Below are 21,765 nucleotides of genomic sequence, written 5' to 3'. Positions count from 1 at the left end.
CGCAGGCGCAGTAGAGCTCATCGGATCGGCGTAGGGTCCGTCGGGAGGGTGGCGGCGGGATGGAGGCGCTGTGGGCTCTGCTGGACGAGGTGGCCCTGGAGGGTCTGGATGGGATCACGCTGGACACTTTATGGCACCGGCTGAGCAGCCGCGTCCCGCCCTTCCCGCTGCCCCTGGAGCCCGCCACGCAGCAGCTCCTGTGGGGTGCACTGAGCGCCCAGCCCGGCCTCAGCTTCTACCTGTTACCGCGGGAGCGGCCCCCCCTCCGCCTGCACGATCGGTGAGGGGCGGCCGTGAGGGTAGGGTGGGGGGGGCGGCAAAGGGGGGGGGCTGTGACATTCAGGGGTGCAGTCCAAACCGGTGAGAGGCTGTTTCACCCCTGCCCTGCAGACTTGGGTGCCTCAGAAAGCTTTGCTGCTATACCTCCCCCGGGCTACTCACATTCTTCCAGTATGCAGGTAACACCCTGAGTGTCTGGGTATGGCTACAACCTACCCCAGTCACACATCAGACACAGCCTGGTTTCCACTTGCATGGTGACCCCAACACACTGCTAGGCCTGGGTTAAGAACATAAGAACGGCCGTACTAGGTCAGACCAAAGGTCCATCTAGCCCAGTATCCTGTCTGCCAACAGTGGCCAATGCCAGGTGCCCCAGAGGGAGTGAACCTAACAGGTAATGATCAAGTGATCTCTCTCCTGCCATCCATCTCCACCCTCTGACAAACAGAGGCTAGGGTCACCATTCCTTACCCACCCTGGCTAATTGCCGTTAATGGACTTAACCTCCATGAATTTATCTAGTTCTCTTGTAAACCCCGTTATAGTCCTAGCCTTCACAACCTCCTCAGGCAAGGAGTTCCACAAGTTGACTGTGCGCTGTGTGAAGAAAAACTTCCTTTTATTTGTTTTAAACCTGCTGCCCATTAATTTCATTTGCTGGCCCCTAGTTCTTATATTGTGGGAACAAGTAAATAACTTTTCCTTATTCACTTTCTCCACATCACTCATGATTTTATATACCTCTATCATATCCCCCCTTAGTCTCATCTTTTCCAAGCTGAAAAGTCCTAGCCTCTTTAACCTCTCCTCACATGGGACCCGTTCCAAACCCCAATCATTTTAGTTACCCTTCTCTGAACCTTTTCTAATGCCAGTATAGCTTTTTTGAGATGAGACCACATCTCTACGCAGTATTCAAGATAGGGCATACCATGGATTTATATAAGGGCAATAAGCTATTCTGCGTCTTAGTCTCTATCCCCTTTTTAATGGTTCCTAACATCCTTTTTGCTTTTTTGACTGCCACTGTGCACTGCGTGGATGTCGTCAGAAAACTATCCACGATGACTCCAAGATCTTTTTCCTGATTAGTTGTAGCTCAATTAGCCCCCATCGTATTGTATGTATAGTTGGGGTTATTTTTCCCAATGTGCATTACTTTGCATTTACCCATATTAAATTTCATTTGCCATTTTGTTGCCCAGTCACTTAGTTTTGTGAGATCTTTTTGAAGTTCTTCACAGTCTGCTTTGGTCTTAACTATCTTGAGCAGTTTAGTATCATCTGTAAACTTTGCCACCTCACTTTTTACCCCTTTCTCCAGATCATTTATGAAAAAGTTGAATAGGATTGGACCTAGGACTGACCCTCGGGGAACACCACTAGTTATCCCTCTCCATTCTGAAAATATACCATTTATTCCTACCCTTTGTTCCTTGTCTTTTAATCAGTTCTCAATCCATGAAAGGATCTTCCCTCTTATCCCATGACAACTTAATTTACGTAAGAGCCTTTGGTGAGGGACCTTGTCAAAGGCTTTCTGGAAATTTAAGTACACTTTGTCCCCTGGATCCCCCTTGTCCACATGTTTGTTGACCCCTTCAAAGAAATCTAATAGATTAGTAAGACACACGTTTTGGTTTCCCCCCAAAATGTGTGTTCTGCACGGTCCAGCCCTCTCCCGTACAGTCCACATATATTAGGTCCATCCCCCTCTAGGGGGATCAATTTGCAACAGTTGCTACCTTAAATGAAGTTACCCAGACAATTCACAACGCTGGATTAGTTTTAATTGAAGAATAAAACTAGTTTATTTAACTACAAGCAGATAATTTGTGAGTACAAGTGTATGGCATAAGTCAGAAATGGTTACAAGAGAAATACATATAACATGCTTCTTAGTACTAACCTTAACAAACATGTTTTCAGTAACGTTGCTGACCAGACTCTCAGGACAGGATCTGCTCCCAAACTCCAACAGCTGTTTCTTTTGGCCTCTTAGGTGAAAAGGAGAGAGATGGATAGGGAGAGAGAACTTGAGGTGTTTTTGCCCCTCACTTTTATAGTTCAGTTGCCCTTTGAAATTGTCTTTTCTAAGGGTTACCCCTAGATAAAGTTCATTTCTGTTATGAGGACCGAGATAAAGAGGCTGATGATGGTACAGGTTCGATGCTGCTGTTTGCTAAGAAGCAGATTTGTTTGTTCCTGTCCATCCTCCATCTCCTCCCCTCCCCCCGCTTCCTTGCCCAAGAATGGCCACTTGATAGGTGATTGCCCATCGGCTTTGATGACACTTGGCTAGAGGCATCAGTTTGTCCTTTGTCTTTGAGAATCAGGTTTACCCTCCCCAGACTTGTCTGATAAACACATTTCAGCCATGATTTCAGCTTATGTTTATAATGTTGCTACTTGCATTGCACCCTGAGGATATTGACCAACGAGTTATTAGTTTTCAAATGATACCTTACAAGGCATATTTTATATAAAGATTATTACAGTGATGTGTAGGGTGTGAATACAGGGGTGCATTTGGTCACGGGTGAAATGGGTGGGATGTAGGGATGGGGCTGCCAAGGGTGAAGTGGGTGTGGGTATAGGGTGGGCTGACAGGGTGTGTGGAAGGGGGTTTGGTTGGTTAGGGTGCGACTGGCAGAGCGTGTGTTTGGGGGGGTTGGTTGGTTGGTTAGGGTAGGCGGGTGGGACTGGCACGGGGGAGATGAAGTGGGTGAGGGTTGGGTGCTAAATTCCCCCTAAGCTGCGCAGCAAGCTATAAAGGGCCGCGCAGGCACAGGGGCCTGGAGGGGAGCAAGTTGCGGTGCGCAGGGGTGCCCCGGGTCTCTCCCCTGGCCCCAGGGCTCCTGCTGCCAGGGAGAGGGCTGGGGGGAGTCCTCTGGCCCCAGCCCAGAGGCAGCCTGCACCCCAAACTCCTCATCCCAGCCCCACCCCAGAGCCCACACCCCTGCGCACTGCCCCAGCCCTGAGCCCCTTCCCACACCCTCAAAACCTCATCCCTGCCCTGCCCCCCAGAGCCCTCACCCCAACCCTCTGCCCCAGCCCTGAGCCCCCTCCCACACCTCAAACTCCCCAGCCCCACTGCAGAGCCTGCACCCCCAGCCAGAGCCCTCACCCCCCCCCCCCCGCACCCTAATCCTCTGTCCCAGCTCTGAGCCCCCTCCCACACGCCAAACCCCTCGGCCCCATCCCCGCCACACATCACCTCCATATTGGTGCACATAACAAAATTCATTCCGCACATGGATGTAAAAAATTAGAGGGAACATGGGTTGGATGTGGGGTGGAACTGGCAGGGTAGGGGGTGAAATGGGTGGCTGTGGGGCTAGCAGGGTAGGACGTGTAGTGGGTGAGGCGCACAGGGCATGCACAAGTGGCCCATCCTCAATCCTAAGGCAGCAGCGTAGACCAGTAGGAGGCGTGTCCTACCTGGCAGTGTGATGCTCTTCTGCGAACATGGCCTTGCCCTAGGTCATCAGGAAAGCCTGCCTGAAGGAAGAGCTGGCCTTGCATTGAGCTGTGACTGTCACCAAGTGTGGGCTTGGCTGGAAAAGGGCAGTACTTGCTTTGTGTTTCCTGGCTGCCTCCCCTTCTAGGTATTGGTTGTGTAGGCTTGTAAGGTATGTGCTGGAGAGTCATTGAAATACAGCAGGAACTTCACCTCCTGCTTCCCCTTCCTCTCTGCTCTCCCTGCTCTGTGTCCATCCTCTTGACAAGAAGTTTTTTTCACATTTTCAGAGTGAAAAGGGCTTTGCAGTAAAGGAAGTCTTGTCACCTTTTGTTGGGGAGTGAAGAGAGATGCCTAATTATGTCTAAGGGTGTCTTTGGTAAAGAGGATCCATCCCCTATGAATGCTCAGTCTGCAGAAAGTTTTCTTGACCTTTGTGTGGAGATGGGATGCATTCCTTCTGAAATTGTGTAAGGCATTTGCTTGTTTTCACAGGCAAGTCTTGCATGTTAACCTGTTGCAGGAAGAGTCTGATTGCCACTTATAATTATTTCTTGAAAAATAGATGTTTTGCTGGGAAGTGTCTCCCTTTTCTTTGTTCTCGTTTTGTAAGAAATCTAAAACACTCTTGGACCTATCCTTTGACCACATTCTTCCTACTCATGTGCTGATACAGTAGAACCTCAAAGATACGAACACTAGAGTTATGGACTTACTGGTCAAACTAACACCTTGTGGAACCGGAAGTCCTCAATCAGACAGCAGCATAGACCAAAAAAAAAAGAGAGAGAGAGAGCAAATACTGTACTCAGGGCTTCAGTCACAGGGGGTTGGGGCTGCAGCCATGGGGGCAGGGTTCTGGGCAGGATGAGGGGGGTGCCTTGGGGCTTCTGCCCCATGGGAGCAGTGGGGCTCAGGGCTTTAGACCAGGGGGGAGCGCTGGGGCTTGGGACTTCAGCCCCGCAGCTCTATTCCCAGCTTCAGCCCCGCAGGGGGCATTGGGACTTGGGGCTTTAGCTATGAGGGAAGCGCTGGTTTCAGGCCCAAGGCTCCCCTAGTAGCTAAAGTCCCGAGTCCCAGTGCCCTTGCCCCCCAGCTGAAGCTGGGAGAGGTGCCGGGGGGAGCCCCAAACCCCAGCGCCCCCCCAGCGGGGCTGAAGCTGGGAGCGGAGTTGCAGGGCTAAGGCCCTGAGCCCCAGCACTCCCCACAGGCCTAAAGTGCTGAGCCCCATGTTCCCGCGGGGCAAAAGCCCTGAGCCCCCTGCCCGGGGCCCTGGTGCCCCAACGCTCAGAAACCACGACCCTCCCCCAGAGTCCTGACCACCCCACCTCCCATCTCACCCCCCCCCCCCCACACACACACACCCCCCTCCACAGCTGCAGCCCCAATCCCCCATGTGGCTGAAGTCCCTTCAGAATTACGGAACATTTCAGAGGGTACATCTGTACTTACCTCCGCTTTCGGTGGTAAGCAATCGATCTTCTGGGATCGATTTATCGCGTCTTGTCTAGATGCAATAAATCGATCCCGGAAGTGCTCGCCGTCGACGCCAGTACTCCTGCTCCACGAGAAGAGTATGCGGAGTCGACGGGGGAGACTGCCTGCCGCATGTGGACCCTCGGTAAGTACCTTGTAGTTCGAACTAAGGTACTTTGACTTCAGCTACGTTATTCACGTAGCTGAAGTTGCGTATCTTAGTTCGAACTGGGGGGTTAGTGTGGACGAGCCCAGAGTTACAGACAACCTCGGTTCCCGACGTACAGTAGAACTCTGAGGTTCTACTGTACCTAGAATAGCAGTTATATGTTAGTAGTGTTTGTAAAGTGTGTGTTACTGTAACTTTTTTGCCATAACATCAAATAAGTGTACTAAACTGAAGTTATTAATTTTTAACTCAACAACAAAAATAAATGTTGTGGTGTGAACGCTATCATTAACTTTTGGGAAAGAAAGACACTACATACCTGTCTGCCAGCTCCCAGAATCTCACCTTTTCTAAATGCTGTTAATTCCCATGCAGTTTGCTTTTATTGACTAAGGCTATGAATCCAAACATAGGAGATAGTTAAAGAAGAGCTGCTGAACATTCCTGCCTATTTAATTTTTTTTTTTTTTAAATTAAGGAGCGAGCTTATGCAAGATCACTGCAGGCCCAAAACCCATGTATTTAACATGACAAACCCCAGTCTTATCCACGGTACCATTCTGCTTTGCAGCATGACTCCTCTCCCAAACATGCATAGAATACAGCAGTGGTTCTCAAACTTTTGTACTGGTGACCCCTTTCACATAGCAAGCCTCTGAGTGCGACCCATTTTAACACCATTATAAATGCTGGAGGCAAAGCTGGGTTTGGGGTGGAGGCTGACAGCTCGCGACCCCCCATGTAATAACCTCTCGACCCCCTGAGGGGTCCCAATCCCCAGTTTGAGAACCCCTGGAATACAGGATTCTGCTGCTGTCTACTACACAGTTGTGTAAACCAGTGGGAAATTGTCTCAAGTCGTTCTCCAGTGCCCGGTCTGGAAAGGAGCTAATAATTACTCGTGTAATTCAAATAACCTAAGCTAGGGATATGAAGGTCAGGGGGCTGCTGATCTGTGTGTGGAGGGATGGCATGATTAACAATCTTAACAGTAACCTTGTAGTGTTAAGGCAGAATAATGTCCAGAATGCATGGAATATGTGATAGTCAGATTTACTGATCTTTTGATACAGTTTTATAAAAGCAGATGAGGTAGCTTAAGGTTTTGCATTTGAATTAAAGTTTGATAAAGCTGTGGTATGTATTACTTTTGGGTATCTGGTGGAGAGAGAAATGAAAGCTTTATGGAGCACTGGAGTGGGTTATTTACAGTGTTGTGGGCAAGATGGAAAAGAAAGCATGAGTGGGGTATAGACTTGCAACCTTAATTGTTACTAAATATAAGTCTTGTATACTAATATGGCCCTCAACTCTCACAACTCTCTCCTGTATTTGTCAAAAACTATAAAACTAGAAATAATTTGTGAATTGCACTATTTTAATGGTTTTGTAAATAAATCAAAATTAATATAAAAAACTTAGCTTTTGTACATGATTGTCTTACTGCAAAATAATCAGAAAATAAAAAGCATTGCAACTTTTTTTTGAAAAGTATTGAAAAAGAGTCAAGTGCTGCATTAGTTCAGTGTTCCTGTCTAAAACTCGTGGTACGTGTGCAAATCAATAAAAGGACATTAAAATTCAGCAAGGCCAGTGTGCATATTATTACCCTCCTGACACAGTTATGCTAAAAATTCTCTTTGTTTGCTCCCATCTCCTCAGAAAAAGCCTTTGCATTATGCTCTGAATGTTGACATACACCTCTACCCCGATATAACGCGACCCGATATAACACGAATTCGGATATAACGCGGTAAAGCAGCGCTCTGGGGGTGTGAGGTGCGCACTCCGGTGAATCAAAGCAAGTTCGATATAACGCGGTTTCACCTATAACGCGGTAAGATATTTTGGCTCCTGAGGACAGCGTTATATCGAGGTAGAGGTGTATTTGGATTCCTTGTTTGAGAAGTGCAACACTAATTCTGCATTTCCTGGCTTTCTAACTTTTGAGATTTGAAAGATTTTTAGTTCTAGGTTTCTTCCAAGATATTTGTTGGAGATCCGTTGAAATGTAGCAGCAACCTTAAATTCAGCTTTTAAGTTGTTTTTGTCTCGTGAATGTTACAATTTTAAATACTGGCTCCCTTTGCATTTTTATTTCAGGTATGAAGAAATAGATCTTGAAACAGGAATACTGGAAACAAAAAGAGATCCTGTCCCTCTAGATGATATTTATCCTGTCCATATGATTTTGGATAATAAGGATGGCATTCAGGGTTCATGCCAATATTTTAAGGAGAGATTAAATTATACTGATCAAATTAGGACAGAGGATTTGCAGCCTTGTTATGCCTACACAGAAGCCTATGAAAAGTGAGTAAGATTTCAATATTTGTTGGTGTTTCATTTTAAATTACAATGCTTTGCTATTTGGAACAGCTCCTTTTAAGGAGAGCTGAGCCTGGCTCCTAGGGATGTAAAATATTAAATGGTTAACTGGTAAGCATTAGTTTTACCATTAAGCCCCAACCCTGGGCCACGCCGGCCGGAGCCACCCCGGGCCGCGCAGGCTGGGACCTCTCCCTTTAATTGGTTAACCAGTTAAATGATATAATTTTAATCATTTAAACGGTTAAGTTTTTAAACAATATTTACAGCCCTGCTGGCTCCATGATTTAATTTGCCATTATTTTGCTGCATTAGATACATATAAATTAATGGAGGAAAGTCTCTGTAAAGAAACCATTGTTTTCAATATAACATTGATTTTATGTTGCAGCTGTAGAAACAATGCTTGTGCATCCTCCAAAAATGTACACTGAGATTTTCAGAGGCATGGGGTTTCAAGCTATCTCTCCTTCACCACATTCATCAAAGGCATATATGAGTGACTAAGCTTTCTTAATCAGATCCAAATGCATCCATTGGTCTTGCATTCCAATTATTGTAAACTCTGCTGCCTATTTCTTGCCCTGTTTCACCCTAAATAATTGCTCTTCCTCTTTGGTGTCTGCAGTCTTCAAATAATTGTAGACATTTGTACCTTCCCCATCCAGATAGCACTTATACAAGCTGTCATGTTTTCTACCATTATAGAGGTTCTAATTATGAATCTATTAACCTAACATTTGCCATTATAATTCCACTTTCAGTTGTTTATACTGTTGCCAAACTTTAACTGTTTATGCTGAAATTTACCAACCGTATGGGCTATTTGGTGTAGTAGTTGTACCTGTGTCAATCCCAGGATATTAGAGAGACAAGGTGGGTGAGGTAATATCTTTTATTGAGCCAACTTCTGTTGGCTCAAAAGCTTGTCTCTCACCAACAGAAATTGGTCCAATAAATATATGATCTCACCCACTTTGGGTTGTTTGGTGTCCATCTCAGGTCACCTTTTTTTTTAGAAATTTCAAGTAAAAGTTTCTGAGGAAGTTTGGGGAAAATAAGTATTTCAAAAATGGTCAGAAAAAAATGTTAAAAGCATTCTAGCACACCTGTGGTTTGGAACAAGAATCTGAAATTTGGCAGGAGGACCGAGAGGCATCTTTTTCTGTCCTCATGGAACTCTGGCCCGATTTGGCCAAACTATAAATCCTTGGGAAAATCTTGTACACAAACAAGAGAAATCATTTGAAGCTTGCTGGTTAAACATCTGAATATTCTGTCTGCACTGAGCCTCCCAAACCCTTTGTCTGGCCTACCGTCAGCTTGGCTTCTCTCCATTTTAAAAATTGAGAAATTTAGCCTGGAACCAGATATATAGATTTTCAAACCAGGCTTTTGAAGTTTTTCTCTTTTAAATTAGCTCTCAGATCTCAGTGCTGCCAAGGTACTACATATCCCTGGTAATACAGTGGAGAAGTCTAGGCTTTCCTTTGACAGTTGTTTGGAGTAAAACAAACATGTATTTAGTAATGCTACCACTATTCAGTGTTAAAAACATGACTAAACAAGTTACTCTGGAACTTCTTACATTTCTCTATTGATGTGCTGCATTATCAGCACTTGGAGAGCATGTAGGTTGTATAATATGCACCTAGCAGCTGATCATTTTGTATGTGCACTGCTCCTGTTATGACTAAAGCTCCATCACCAGTTCCTGCTGCAAGGTTATTTCTTTTAATGCTGCTTACTAAGCCCATGTCTGTGCTACAGCAGTGCAGCTATGCTGCTCTAGTGCAATGCTGTAGACACTTCCTACCATGCCCGAAGATAGAATTCTTCCATCAACCTAGTTACATCTACAGTGTGAATTTTTCAGAACCCCTGAGTGCTATAGCGATGTCGACCTAACTTTTAAGTGTAGACCAGGCCTAAGCAGCTTACTAGCTTCCTGAAAAATAATTTGATCCTTTCCATCCCTCAATTCAGCATTTAAAACAGTGTTGTGAAAGCAGTTCTATTACTTTAAAGGGCTAGTATGAGTAACAAGCCTCTTGTTATTGCTGATGTCGGTTACCTAATATCAAGCCTATCGTGGAATTGTTGCAATTGTCCTCAGCCTATATGGAGATAGTGGTTGAGAACAAGACCATATCTCAGTTCTGTATCAGGAAGGTGGGAAAGGTTTGGATAGGAGCCAGGCAGGCAGTTCAATCAACAACTTCCTAAATTTCAAACTTGGTGCTTAGTGAAGTATTTTTCTGGAGTTACAGCTAATCATTTGTAATGTTAATGGGTGTTATATGCCATCATGAAGAGGGAGAGAAAGTTCTAGATCTTCAGCTGAGCCTTGTTTAACTTCAAAGTAATCCCTTCAGTAATCATTTTCGCTCAGAAAAGAAAGCAGTTGGGGAAATGGTTAAATTTAGGCGCTCTGGGAAACTAACCTCTCATCTCTTGCTGTTTGCTTTGTAGGTGGGGGGAGAAACTCGTTATCGTTGCTTCACAGATTCTGCGCTACAGGGCTTTAATTGGCTGGGAGGGGGATCCAGACTTAAAACTCCCAGACTTCTCCTACTGCATTTTGGAGCGATTAGGTCGTGCTAGATGGCAAGGGGAACTTCAGAGAGACCTTCACAGTGGGGCTTTCAAGTAAGTATAGAGTTTGTTGCTGTTTATAAAGTAAATCAAAGCCTTGCAGACAAGGCTTCATTCATCAGGAATGTCTCATCACAGTACTGTGGGCACTTTGTTTCTGCAGGTCCTGTGCTTCTGGAGATGCCAGCTTACTGCTTATAGTAACTAAATTTCATGGTACTTCCTCACCAAAACAGTTATTAACCTTGTGTCTTTTCCAAATTCCCATTTGGTTAACTACTTTATGCTTTCTTTAAATTCCTCCTGCAGTTTCAGTTGGAGATTGTATTTTAATTTCCTATCCTAACCTGCTTATATATAGGGATTACTTTCATGTGGAGGACTGATCCTAATAGCTATAGCTAGATACAAAACATGAAGATGAAGTGCTGCAAAGCCCAGATGTGCAATTTAATATGCCCATTTGCTGCTTCTTTCCCTTTCACCTACCCCCAGATGATATGAAGGGGATGGTGCGGGGATTTCTGCTGTACCTGAATCCTGGGTGGGACCTGCTTCCTTTATACTAGTTTCCAACTACTAGATAGGAAAACTTGAAGTTCCACCTAGCCCATTTTTTGCTACTCTACCCCTCTTTTCAAGACTCCAATTTTTTTAGTCTCCTATCCCTTCCTCTTACTCTTATTAATAGTTTAATTGCCTGCTTCTGCTGTTTTTATTAGTTTTGCCAAGCAGCAGCATGAAATTGGCATGGCTCTTGTCATGTGCAGACTTTCTATAGTTTTGCTGCTGCTATCCATGTTAATTTACACTGTTCCTGCTGATTATGACTAGGCCCTACCAAATTCACGGCCATGAAAAACACGTCACGGACCATGAACTCTGGTCTCCCCAGGTGAGATCTGGTCTTTTGTGTACTTTTAACCTATACTATTCATATTTCACCGAGGAGACCAGCATTTCTCAAACTGGGTGTCCTGACCCAAAAGGGAGTTGCAGGGGGGTCACGGTATTGCCACTCTTACTTCTGCACTGCCTTCAGAGTTGGGCGGCTAAAGACCGGTGGCTGTTGGCCGGATGCACTCTGAAGGCAGCACTCCGCCAGCAGCAGCACAGAAGTAAGGGTAGCAGTACCATACCATGCCACCCTTACTTCTGTGCTGCTTTCAGAGCTGGGCAGCCAGAGAGTGACGGCTGCTGACTGAGGGCCCAGCTCTGCAGGCAGCAGTGCAGAAGTAAGGGTGGCAATACCATACCATGCCATCCTTACTTCTGTGCTGCTGCTGGCAGCAGCTTTGCCTTCAGAGCTGGGCTCCCGGCCAGTAGCTGCCACTCTCCAGCTGCCCAGCTTTGAAGGCAGCGCCGTCACCAGCAGCAGCGCAGAAGTAAGGGTAGCAGTACCACAATCCCCCCACACAATAACCTTGCGCCCCCTCCCTCCCTCAACTCCTTTTTGCCTCAGGACCCCTACAATTACAATACCATGAAATTTCAGATTTAAATAGCTGTAATCATGAAATTTACAATTTTAAAAATCCTATGACCATGAAATTGACCAAAATGGACCGTGAATTTGGTAGGGCCCTACTTCTGAAGCTCAGACAATGAAACTGTCTGCAGACCTAGAAAGGTGTAAAAGATTCTGTTCGTGTTCACGAGATTTTGTTTGTAATCATAAGGACTAGAAATTTAATATTTATTTAAAATGCAAACCTAAGTTAGGTAGAAATGTCCCTCAGTATTTGAGAAATTAGGATAGGTTGTTCCTTAGAAAATACAGTCCATCAGGGAAGTTTTCAGATACTTTCCCCACTTTGCTTCTAATTGGCACTTCAGTTCATCACTCTTGGTATTTCCAATGTCGGGTGATATGTTCTAGGTAGATGTCCCTCGACCACGTGATAGCGTCCAACACCAGGAGTTGCTGCATCAGCCGAGCGTAGGGCTGACCAATTCCGCATTCCTGCAACACTCAGACCATCCAAACCCTGCACTGAATACAGAACTATTAATTTCCTCATGGGTGTTTCTGTGGAGCGCCCATCATAATATGAGTGCTTCACAAACATTAATGAACTTATCTTTACAACACCCTTGTGAGACACGGTGGTGGGATTACCTTCATTTTACAAATAGGGAACTCAGGCACAGAGAGATGAAGGTCATAATTGTCTATTTTGGGTGCCCAACTTGAGACATTTGGGGACTGATTTTTTGGAGTACTTAATATTTTTGTAGGTTTCAGAGTAGCAGCCGTGTTAGTCTGTATCCGGAAAAAGAACAGGAGTACTTGTGGCACCTTAGGGCTGGTCTACGCTGGGGGGGGGGATCGATCTAAGATATGCAACTTCAGCTACGTGAATAGCGTAGCTGAAGTCAAAGTATCTAAGATTGAATTACCTGGGGTCCACACGGCGTGGGATCTACGGCCGCGGCTCCCCCATCAACTGCGCTACCGCCGCTCGCTCTGGTGGAGTTCCGGAGTTGACGGTGAGCGCATTCGGGGATCAATATATCGCGTCTTAAAGAGACGCGATATATCGATCCTGGATAAATCGATTGCTACCCACCGATACGGTGGGTAGTGAAGACGTACCCTTAGAGACTAACACATTTATTTGAGCATAAGCTTTCATGGGCTACAGCCCACTTCTTCGGATGCATAGAATGGAACATATATTGAGGAGATATATATATACATACAGAGAACATGAAAAGGTGGGAGGTTGTCTTACCAACTCTGAGAGGCCAATTAAGTAAGAGGGGAAAAAAACTTTTGAAGTGATAATCAAGGTAGCCCAGTACAGACAGTTTGATAAGAAGTGTGAGAGTACTTACATGGGGAGATAGATTCAATGTTTGTAATGGCTCAGCCATTCCCAGTCTCTATTTAAGCCTAAATTGATTGTATCTAATTTGCATATCCATTCAAGCTCAGCAGTTTCTCGTTGGAGTCTGCTTTCGAAGCTTTTCTGTTGCAAAATTGCCACCCGCAGGTCTGTCACTGAATGACCAGACAGGCTAAAGTGCTCTCCCACTGGTCCTTGAATGTTATGATTCCTGATGTCAGATTTGTGTCCATTAATTCTTTTGCGCAGAAACTGTCCAGCCCGGCCAATGCACATGGCAAAGGGGCATTGGGGATATTTAAGAGTAGGTTAGATAAATGTCTATCAGGGATGGTCTAGACAGTATTTGGTCCTGCCATGCGGGCAGGGGACTGGACTCGATGACCTCTCGAGGTCCCTTCCAGTCCTAGAATCTATGAATCTATGAATCGCTGGCACATGATGGCATATGTCACATCGGTAGATGTGCAGGTCAATGAGCCCCCGATGGCATGGCCGACGCGACTAGTTCCCACGATGATGTTATTTGAATAGACATGTGGGAAGAGTTGGCACTGGGCTCTGCCGCAAGGATAGGTTCCTGGGTCAGTGCCTTTGTTCAGTGATGCGTGGCTGCTGGTGAGCACCCGCCTCAGGTTGTGGGGTTGTACGTAAGCAAGGTCTGTCTCCCAAGATCTGTGAGAGTGAGGGATCATCCCTCAGGACAGGCTGCAGTTCCCCGATGATGCGCTGGAGAGGCTCCAGCTGGGGGCCCAAGGCAACAGCCAGTGGCGCCCTGTCACTTTCCCTGTTGGGCCTGTCCTGTAGGAGGTGACTTCTGGGTACTCGTCTGGCTCTGTCAATCAATATTTTTGTAGAATTTCATACACTCAGAGCACAGCTCCCATTGAGTTCAACTGTAGCTATGACTTCTCAGCACTTTTGCAAATCAGACACCAGTTTGTTTCAAGTTAAGCACCTAGAAAATGAAAAATGCAGTTAGTGCCACCTGTGAAAAATTTGATTTAAGTGACTTGCCCAGCATCATGTGGCAGAAGCGGAGATAAAATCCAATCTCTCAGTGTGACATTCAGCTGCCTTAACCATAAGACCATCCTTTCTTTTCTAATAGTATTTTTTCTCATTTATTATACACCTAACTTCAGCAGCAAATGAGGCTGAATCTTATCGACAACAGCCTCATTCAGTATACTACCCTGATTCATTTCCTGTACACTGAATGAGGCCCTGTGGAGAAAGTGGTATGTGATGATGTAATAAAACTATCATATGTATATGCACAAGCGGGCTGAATTAAGGTTGTACAGGCAATTTGTATAGTAATTTAAATTTGTAAAGGGCGTTGGGATGATGGGTGCTATATGAATATAATTTGTTTATTACATTTATTTACAAGCCATCATGGGAGGTTCTGTGGATGTCTTGTCTTCTCTAGGGTGGATGCTGGTAAAATGCATTATCACAGAAGAGTATTAGACAGAAATGGTCTCATTTCAATGCAGTCCCATGTCATAAGACTACCAAGTGGAGCCCAGCAGCACTCCATTCTTCTGCTTTTGAACCGCTTTCATGTTGACAGGTATGTACCAAACAGAAGTTAGGTGGTTCTTCAGGGTGGCATGTGTAGTTTCTTACCATTAGGACATGCCCCTGGTGCCATAGGACCATCAAAACTTTCTGGAAGCAGTGCCTGTTGGTTACTGAATTAGCTCCTCCTCACAGTGGTTAAGCATTCAGAAACGGAGGTTGTATAAAGGATGTGTGCTCCTCCTCCAGCCATGGATTGCATGGTAGGTATCCTGCTGCCAGGTCTTGTCCTACAGAGACCTGATTTTTCTTGTACATTGTTTTAATAGCTGTGTTATTATTGGATAGCTTCTACAGCGCTTTCTAGTGAATTTTTACTTCTGACTCTCTTTTCCTCTGTTGCATAGTTAGAGCCTGCACTGGCTTTGACTTGGTCGTAGTGAAACAGCAGGCCTGGCTTCAGAACAGCTTGTGTATCTGACTGTCTTCCTGGTATTGGATATTTGCATCTGCTGTTTGGCTCACATGGGTGAAGGGCATTCCCCTAACCAGCACTCTGTGTGTAAATGAAATGAACTCCTCCATAAATTTTTAAAAATTCAACTCTGTATATGACAAATGTAACAGAGTGTGGGCTTTTAAATATGAAGTGGGTAAAAAAAATTGTGAAGTATGACTTCTTAGTTTCCCATGACAAACACTGTTTATATCAAATATAGTTTTATATCTGATAAGCATCCAACCTTTGAATATTGTTTGACAAAGAGTAGGTAGTCCTGTAACTAAGGCCTGTTAGTAGGAACCATTGAACCTACATGGACTTCAGAAAGCTTTTCATGTTTTCATGCTTCCAGGAGGCAAACCAGGGATTGATAGCATAAATCAAGATATGGGGAATATGATGGGTAGAGATAATTTTGGGAAGTCATCAGGGTACTGTGAAGTACTAATGTAGCTCAAAAGCTCTGCTGAAATCTATATTGGGTTTATCAACTTTTAGAGAAGTTTTGAAGAAGTCCAACAGCCTATTGGAAAAGGTTTAGAAACATATTCAGCGCCACTGTTTCTGAGGGGAATTAACCAGTAGGGATCCCAACTTTTCAAAATTAGTGCACATCTTAAACCAAGGGCACTCAAATGAAATGTTGGGTTTTGAGTCAAAAATTGGATTGCATCTATTTTTTGTAAGACCTTAACATAAACAACTTGATTTTCCCCTCAAATGTTGCTAAAATCTTTGCTTTTTATTTCTCGGTCTACCTCCGTGATGGTAACTAGCGTTTTCTGTGATATTTCTGGATGTAAAAGTCAGTGCTCATGAAGTTCATGTGTTGAATAACTTTCTTTTGTTTTAGGAGGAGTAAATATGATATTCTTATGGAGAAGCTCTCAGGTATGCTGAGCACTCGACCAAACAAAATGGAAACATTGGGGAATCTGAGGGAAGAACTGGTGAGATTATCATTTGCTTTCAAGTTCTCAGTTTGCTGTTAATGAAATCCAAAAATTCAGCATTACAAGCAGAACTGGTCTGTATAATGAGAAGTGTCAGACAACCTTATAATACTTCCCATTAAACAGACCTGTTTTCCATTGCTTCTAAGTGCCAGACTTTAACTTCTCAGGCTGAAATTTTCAGTGTGAGGTGTCTAATTCAAAACAAACTTTAGAAAGTTTCAGACAAAATGGCTCAGCCATTGCCCAGAATGAGGTATAAGGAAAATGTTGTTTATCATATTAAATAAACAACATTTCTCTGAGAATCTCTAGTGCCCCCATGTTCTGGAGCAAGGACTTGATATTTAGAAGCGGGTGGCCTTTGTGTCAGGGAGGTGCTTTTTACTCTTATGGTGAAAAAGTACTAAAATTTGGCCAGGTTTTAAGCCTCTGAAAAATCTCAGTCCACATGTACTCAGTAGAGACTTGTTGGAGCTTCACAGCTACGTTCTCCAAAGACTCCATCTGCAGTGAGCATACGCCTGTCCAGGCTGAAGGGGCTAAGCAGGGCTTTGTCTGCCATTGCCACTCTTGGCTGATGCAGGTTGGGCTGGGGTGGAGCCAGGCACTGGAAGTAAGAGCCTGTGTTCTTGGTGCTGCTTTTTCTGGGCCCAGGCATCATGAAGGCGTAAGCTTTCTGAATTGGATGCAGAAGGGACTAGAGCCAGACCAGAGGGAGTAAACTGGGACATGGAACCTGTGGGAGACTGGGACTTGGAAGGTGGCAGATGGAGAGAAACTGGGAGTAAAAGTTGGGGGGGGGAGGAGGAACAGGAAAAGACTGGCAGATTGAGAACCGGTGGGGGAGGGGTGCGATGGGACTGGGACGGGAGCCCAGAGAGGCAGACTAGGATTGGAAGGTAGGCCTCTGCTTCTCCCACCCCATTGGGAGCCTCTGGAGCTGCATAGCTGCAGCGAGCAGCCTCCTAAGGTGCCTGCTCTGAAGATAGGTTTGGGGCTACCTTTTCCCCCACTCCTGAAGGGAGGAGAGCAGTGGGAGCGGAAGGGGCTCTGTGATCCCCTCTTCTCTGCTTCTGGGAGCAAGGGGAATGCAGATCACTTTCCCCTTCACACTGGCTACAGTGTTTTGTATGAACTCTGGGGTTCCTCTGCTCTCTTCTATGTTGCCTCCAGCTGGTAGCTGAACTCCTCATATCCCATTAGTTACTAGTTTCTCGTCTTCCTTTGGCTGCTTCAACTCCATTTGGGTCACAAGGAAGTCAGGAGCTGGTACGTGAGGGGCTGTGAGAAGTGCCCCAACATTGCCTTAAAAAGGTCTATTACATCAACACTTTTACTTTTATCAACCAAACCTGTAATGTCATAAAATGTGCGTTAATTATATTACCCTCCTTTAATTCTCTGTTAATCGAGTCCTGTATCAGCTGCTCCATTATCTTGCCCAGGATCAATGTCAGACTGACAGGCCTAAAATTACCCAGGTCATCCCATCTGCCCTTTTAGAATACTGGCACAACATTAGCTTTCTTTCAGTCTTCTGGAACTTCCCTGTTCTAAGACTTCTTGAAAATCAGCATTAATGGCCCAGCCTGCTTCTTGGCCAGCTCTTTTAAAACTCTTAGATGCAAGTTATCTTGACCTGCTGATTTTAAAATGTCTATCTTTAGTAGCTTCTGTTTAACATCCTTCTAAGATACCAGCGGAATGGAAAGAGTGTTATCAGATGATATGACTGCATCATCTGTTCTTTTCCCGAATATAAAACATAAATATTTATTGAACACTACTTCTGTTTTGGCATTATTATTAATTCTACCATTTCCATTTAGTAGTGGACCAGAGCCATTGTTAGGATTCTTTTTGTTCCTGATGTGCTTAAAATAACCTCCTCCTTATCCTTAACTCTGCTGGCCATAGAGTTCTCTGTGTGTCCCTTTGCTTCCCTGATCAATTTTCTACAATTCCTAGCTTCTGATTTACATTCATTGCTATCAACTTTCCCTTTCTTCCATTTGTAATATATTATTATTTTTGATCTTGACAGTTCTGAATGGAGAGGGCAGAAGCAGGATTGAATGGAATGAAGGATTTAGTTGAGATCTAGGACGTTTGAATAAACTGAACACAGTGGAAGAAAGGAGGCAAGGGATGGTAATTAGAGGCAGATGTGATAGTGGGAAAGCTATTTTCCAAGACAGATAATGGAGTTTCTAGACAGGGAAAGACAACCGGGTACTACAAACTAGGTAAATGAAAAAGAAGTGGGATCTCAAGTCCTGGTCAAGGGGCTAGAGGCATATAGTAACTGAGTCAGAAACGTCTTTCTGTCCCTGAGGTGCTTCTGTTTACTTTTCTATGAAAGTCAAGGGTTTAGCTGCTGTTAACTTCCTGATTTGTAGGGAATGCTCCTTAAAATAGTGACATCTTTTTCATTTCTCTTTACTGTTACTGTTATTGTAGGGTCTCTGTGAAAGAACATTCAAACGTCTGTATCAATATATGATGAATGCTGGCCTGGCCAAAGTATTATCCACCCCGTTACAGGACTTGCACCCTGATGGTGGACCCTATAAAACAAAGAAAGGTAATTGCAGCCACATCTTTATTATGTACGCACTGATGTCATCAATTGTATAAATTAACCAAAATCTTAAATTGCAGAGTGTTTAAAGGTAAAGCTTCCTTTGCATCTCAGGTGTATATATAAAGTTATAAATTTGTTAGTACACAACGCAACTCACCTGAAATCATTATCCAATCCAGGGATATATTGAGTATTAATAATAAACCAGGGATTAGTGGGATTATGATATGGTTAGGTAAGGTACTAATAAAAAGAAGAACAGGAGTACTTGTGGCACCTTAGAGACTAACAAATTGATTAGAGCATAAGCTTTCGTGGACTACAGCCCACTTCTTCGGATGCATATAGAATGGAACATATATTGAGGAGATATATATACACACATACAGAGAGCATAAACAGGTGGGAATTGTCTTACCAACTCTGAGAGGCCAATTAATTAAGAGAAAAAAAACTTTTGAAGTGATAAGCTAGCCCAGTACAGACAGTTTGATAAGAAGTGTGAGAATACTTACAAGGGGAGATAGATTCAATGTTTGTAATGGCTCAGCCATTCCCAGTCCTTATTCAAACCGGAGTTGATTGTGTCTAGTTTGCATATCAATTCTAGCTCAGCAGTCTCTCGTTGGAGTCTGTTTTTGAAGTTTTTCTGTTGTAATATAGCCACCCACAGGTCTGTCACTGAATGACCAGACAGGTTAAAGTGTTCTCCCACTGGTTTTTGAGTATTTTGATTCCTGATGTCAGATTTGTGTCCATTAATTCTTTTGCGTAGAGACTGTCCGGTGTGCAGATGTGCAGGTGAACCAATGTGATATATGCCATCATGTGCCAGCAATGCCCCTCTGCCATGTACATTGGCCAAACCGGACAGTCTCTACGCAAAAGAATTAATGGACACAAATCTGACATCAGGAATCAAAATACTCAAAAACCAGTGGGAGAACACTTTAACCTGTCTGGTCATTCAGTGACAGACCTGCGGGTGGCTATATTACAACAGAAAAACTTCAAAAACAGACTCCGAGAGACTGCTGAGCTAGAATTGATATGCAAACTAGACACAATCAACTCCGGTTTGAATAAGGACTGGGAATGGCTGAGCCATTACAAACATTGAATCTATCTCCCCTTGTAAGTATTCTCACACTTCTTATCAAACTGTACTGGGCTAGCTTGATTATCACTTCAAAAGTTTTTTTCTCTTAATTAATTGGCCTCTCAGAGTTGGTAAGACAACTCCCACCTGTTTATGCTCTCTGTATGTGTGTGTATATATATCTCCTCAATATATGTTCCATTCTATATGCATCCAAAGAAGTGGGCTGTAGTCCACGAAAGCTTATGCTCTAATAAATTTGTTAGTCTCTAAGGTGCCACAAGTACTCCTGTTCTTCTTTTTGCGGATACAGACTAACACGGTTGCTACTCTGAAACCTGTCATTAAGGTACTAATGTCATTCTTCCTTATGTGCATCAGTTTTAGACCCAGGAAAGATTTTCTACCAAATACCCGTTTTCACGGTGTGTATTTTTCCCAAATATTTTTCAGTCTGCCATTTGTGTTAACAAATCTTACCATTCCCTAGATCAGGGGTAGGCAACCTATGGCACGCGTGCCAAAGGCAGCACGCGAGCTGATTTTCAGTGGCATTCACACTGCCCGGGTCCTGGCCACCGGTCCAGGGGGCTCTGCATTTTAATTTAATTTTAAATGAAGCTTCTTAAACATTTTAAAACCCTTATTTACTTTACATACAACAATAGTTTAGTTCTATATTATAGACTTATAGAAAGAGACCTTAAAAACTTTAAAATGTATTACTGGCACGCAAAACCTTAAATTAGAGTGAATAAATGAAGACTCGGCACACCACTTCTGAAAGGTTGCTAACCCCTGCCCTAGATGCACAGTACTAAGTTTTCCACTGTTTCATGGCTGCAAAAGGTAAACTTTTAAGAGTTTCTTGTCCATATGTATTGTTATCAGGAGAGCCTTCTGATGACTGTGACTAATGCCACATCGTTTTCCCAAGTCTGCATGGAAAACCTGAAACAAATCTGTTGGTTTAGTCCTGGTTCCAGCACTGTGATGTTTCATCCACATTATACATTTTAACCATATTACAACAGCTCAAAAGATAGCTGTTTTGTAACCAGGTTCCCTGAGTCTATCGTTTTCATAGAATAGAAGGGCTGTAAATCTTCAAGGGTGGTATTACATTTTGGTAGATAAAATTATTACAGTTAATTACTTTCTTTAGAAGACCCAGACATTTGTTAGGTGATTATCAGAGCAAAGGGACAGTGTCTTTGAAGAGACACTGCAATCTAAATTGGTTTTCTGAAGAGATGTATCTCACAGGATCACCATTCACACACCTTCCTGCACATAGTTAAAAGTTCCCTAATTTCATATTATGTCCTTTCATAGGACCATTTTCACATTCCCTCAAATACGTCATTGTTTGACCCTAGAGATAACTTAGGGTATCTTTGCAAGTGAGCAGGAGACCTTTCCATCTGTATCCATCGTTTAAAACCTCAGGGCTGTGAGAATTATCATCAGGCCCATATGCAAGTGCCCACTTCCACTTGTGGTAATTCATTAAGTTACTTAACTGGAATGTCATTCTGTTTGTCAATGCTGAGAGAAACTAATTAACTTATTTTTCATGTGGATCCCTCCTTTTCACCCATAGATTTTTGTTCAGTTATTTTACTAACCAGTAGTATCATGTGTTCTCAGGGACTGATGTCATGGTCCGATGCCTCAAACTAGTGAAGGAATTTCGAAAGAAAGTGGATGATTACCATGATGATGAGGAGGAAGAGATGATCACAAAAACTGTCCAGCCTGTAGATATTGTTTATGAGCGGGATATGCTTACGCAGGCTTATGAGCTAAGTAGGTAATGTAATCAGGTTCTGTGTGTGTATTCAGTTCATATGTTGTTACCTGCATGAAAATGAACTGAATATTTTCTTACTGGCTTAATTTTGAAATTGTCTTTACTTTGTACATTAGATTCTTGTG

The 21,765-nt window shown here is 43.9% G+C and overlaps 1 protein-coding gene across 4 annotated transcripts in view; it reads left to right on the top strand.

The window, feature by feature from the left end:
- The first annotated feature begins 12 nt into the window (after positions 1–12).
- GTF3C1 (general transcription factor IIIC subunit 1) overlaps positions 13–21,765 on the top strand; it is an 81,289-nt gene continuing 59,536 nt past the window's right edge. For 3 of the 4 annotated variants that reach the window (XR_010591156.1, XM_008162546.4, XM_008162545.4), the window contains exons 1-7: positions 13–280; positions 7,491–7,700; positions 10,188–10,364; positions 14,595–14,738; positions 16,042–16,138; positions 18,605–18,728; positions 21,478–21,636. Coding sequence is in view for 2 of the 4 variants with exons in the window: in XM_008162546.4 (XP_008160768.2) it covers positions 60–280; positions 7,491–7,700; positions 10,188–10,364; positions 14,595–14,738; positions 16,042–16,138; positions 18,605–18,728; positions 21,478–21,636 (1,132 nt within the window). In the remaining 2 variants the exon portion in view is untranslated. Of the gene's footprint in view, positions 281–7,490; positions 7,701–10,187; positions 10,365–14,594; positions 14,739–16,041; positions 16,139–18,604; positions 18,729–21,477; positions 21,641–21,765 lie in introns of those variants that run through there. The other variant, XM_042861571.2, reaches the window with a different exon arrangement.

This window comes from Chrysemys picta, chromosome 10 (genome assembly GCF_011386835.1).
Source record: "Chrysemys picta bellii isolate R12L10 chromosome 10, ASM1138683v2, whole genome shotgun sequence".
NCBI classification, from domain to species: domain Eukaryota; kingdom Metazoa; phylum Chordata; order Testudines; family Emydidae; genus Chrysemys; species Chrysemys picta.
Note: the sequence above shows the minus strand (reverse complement) of the source record. Positions and strands in the feature narration are given on the sequence as shown.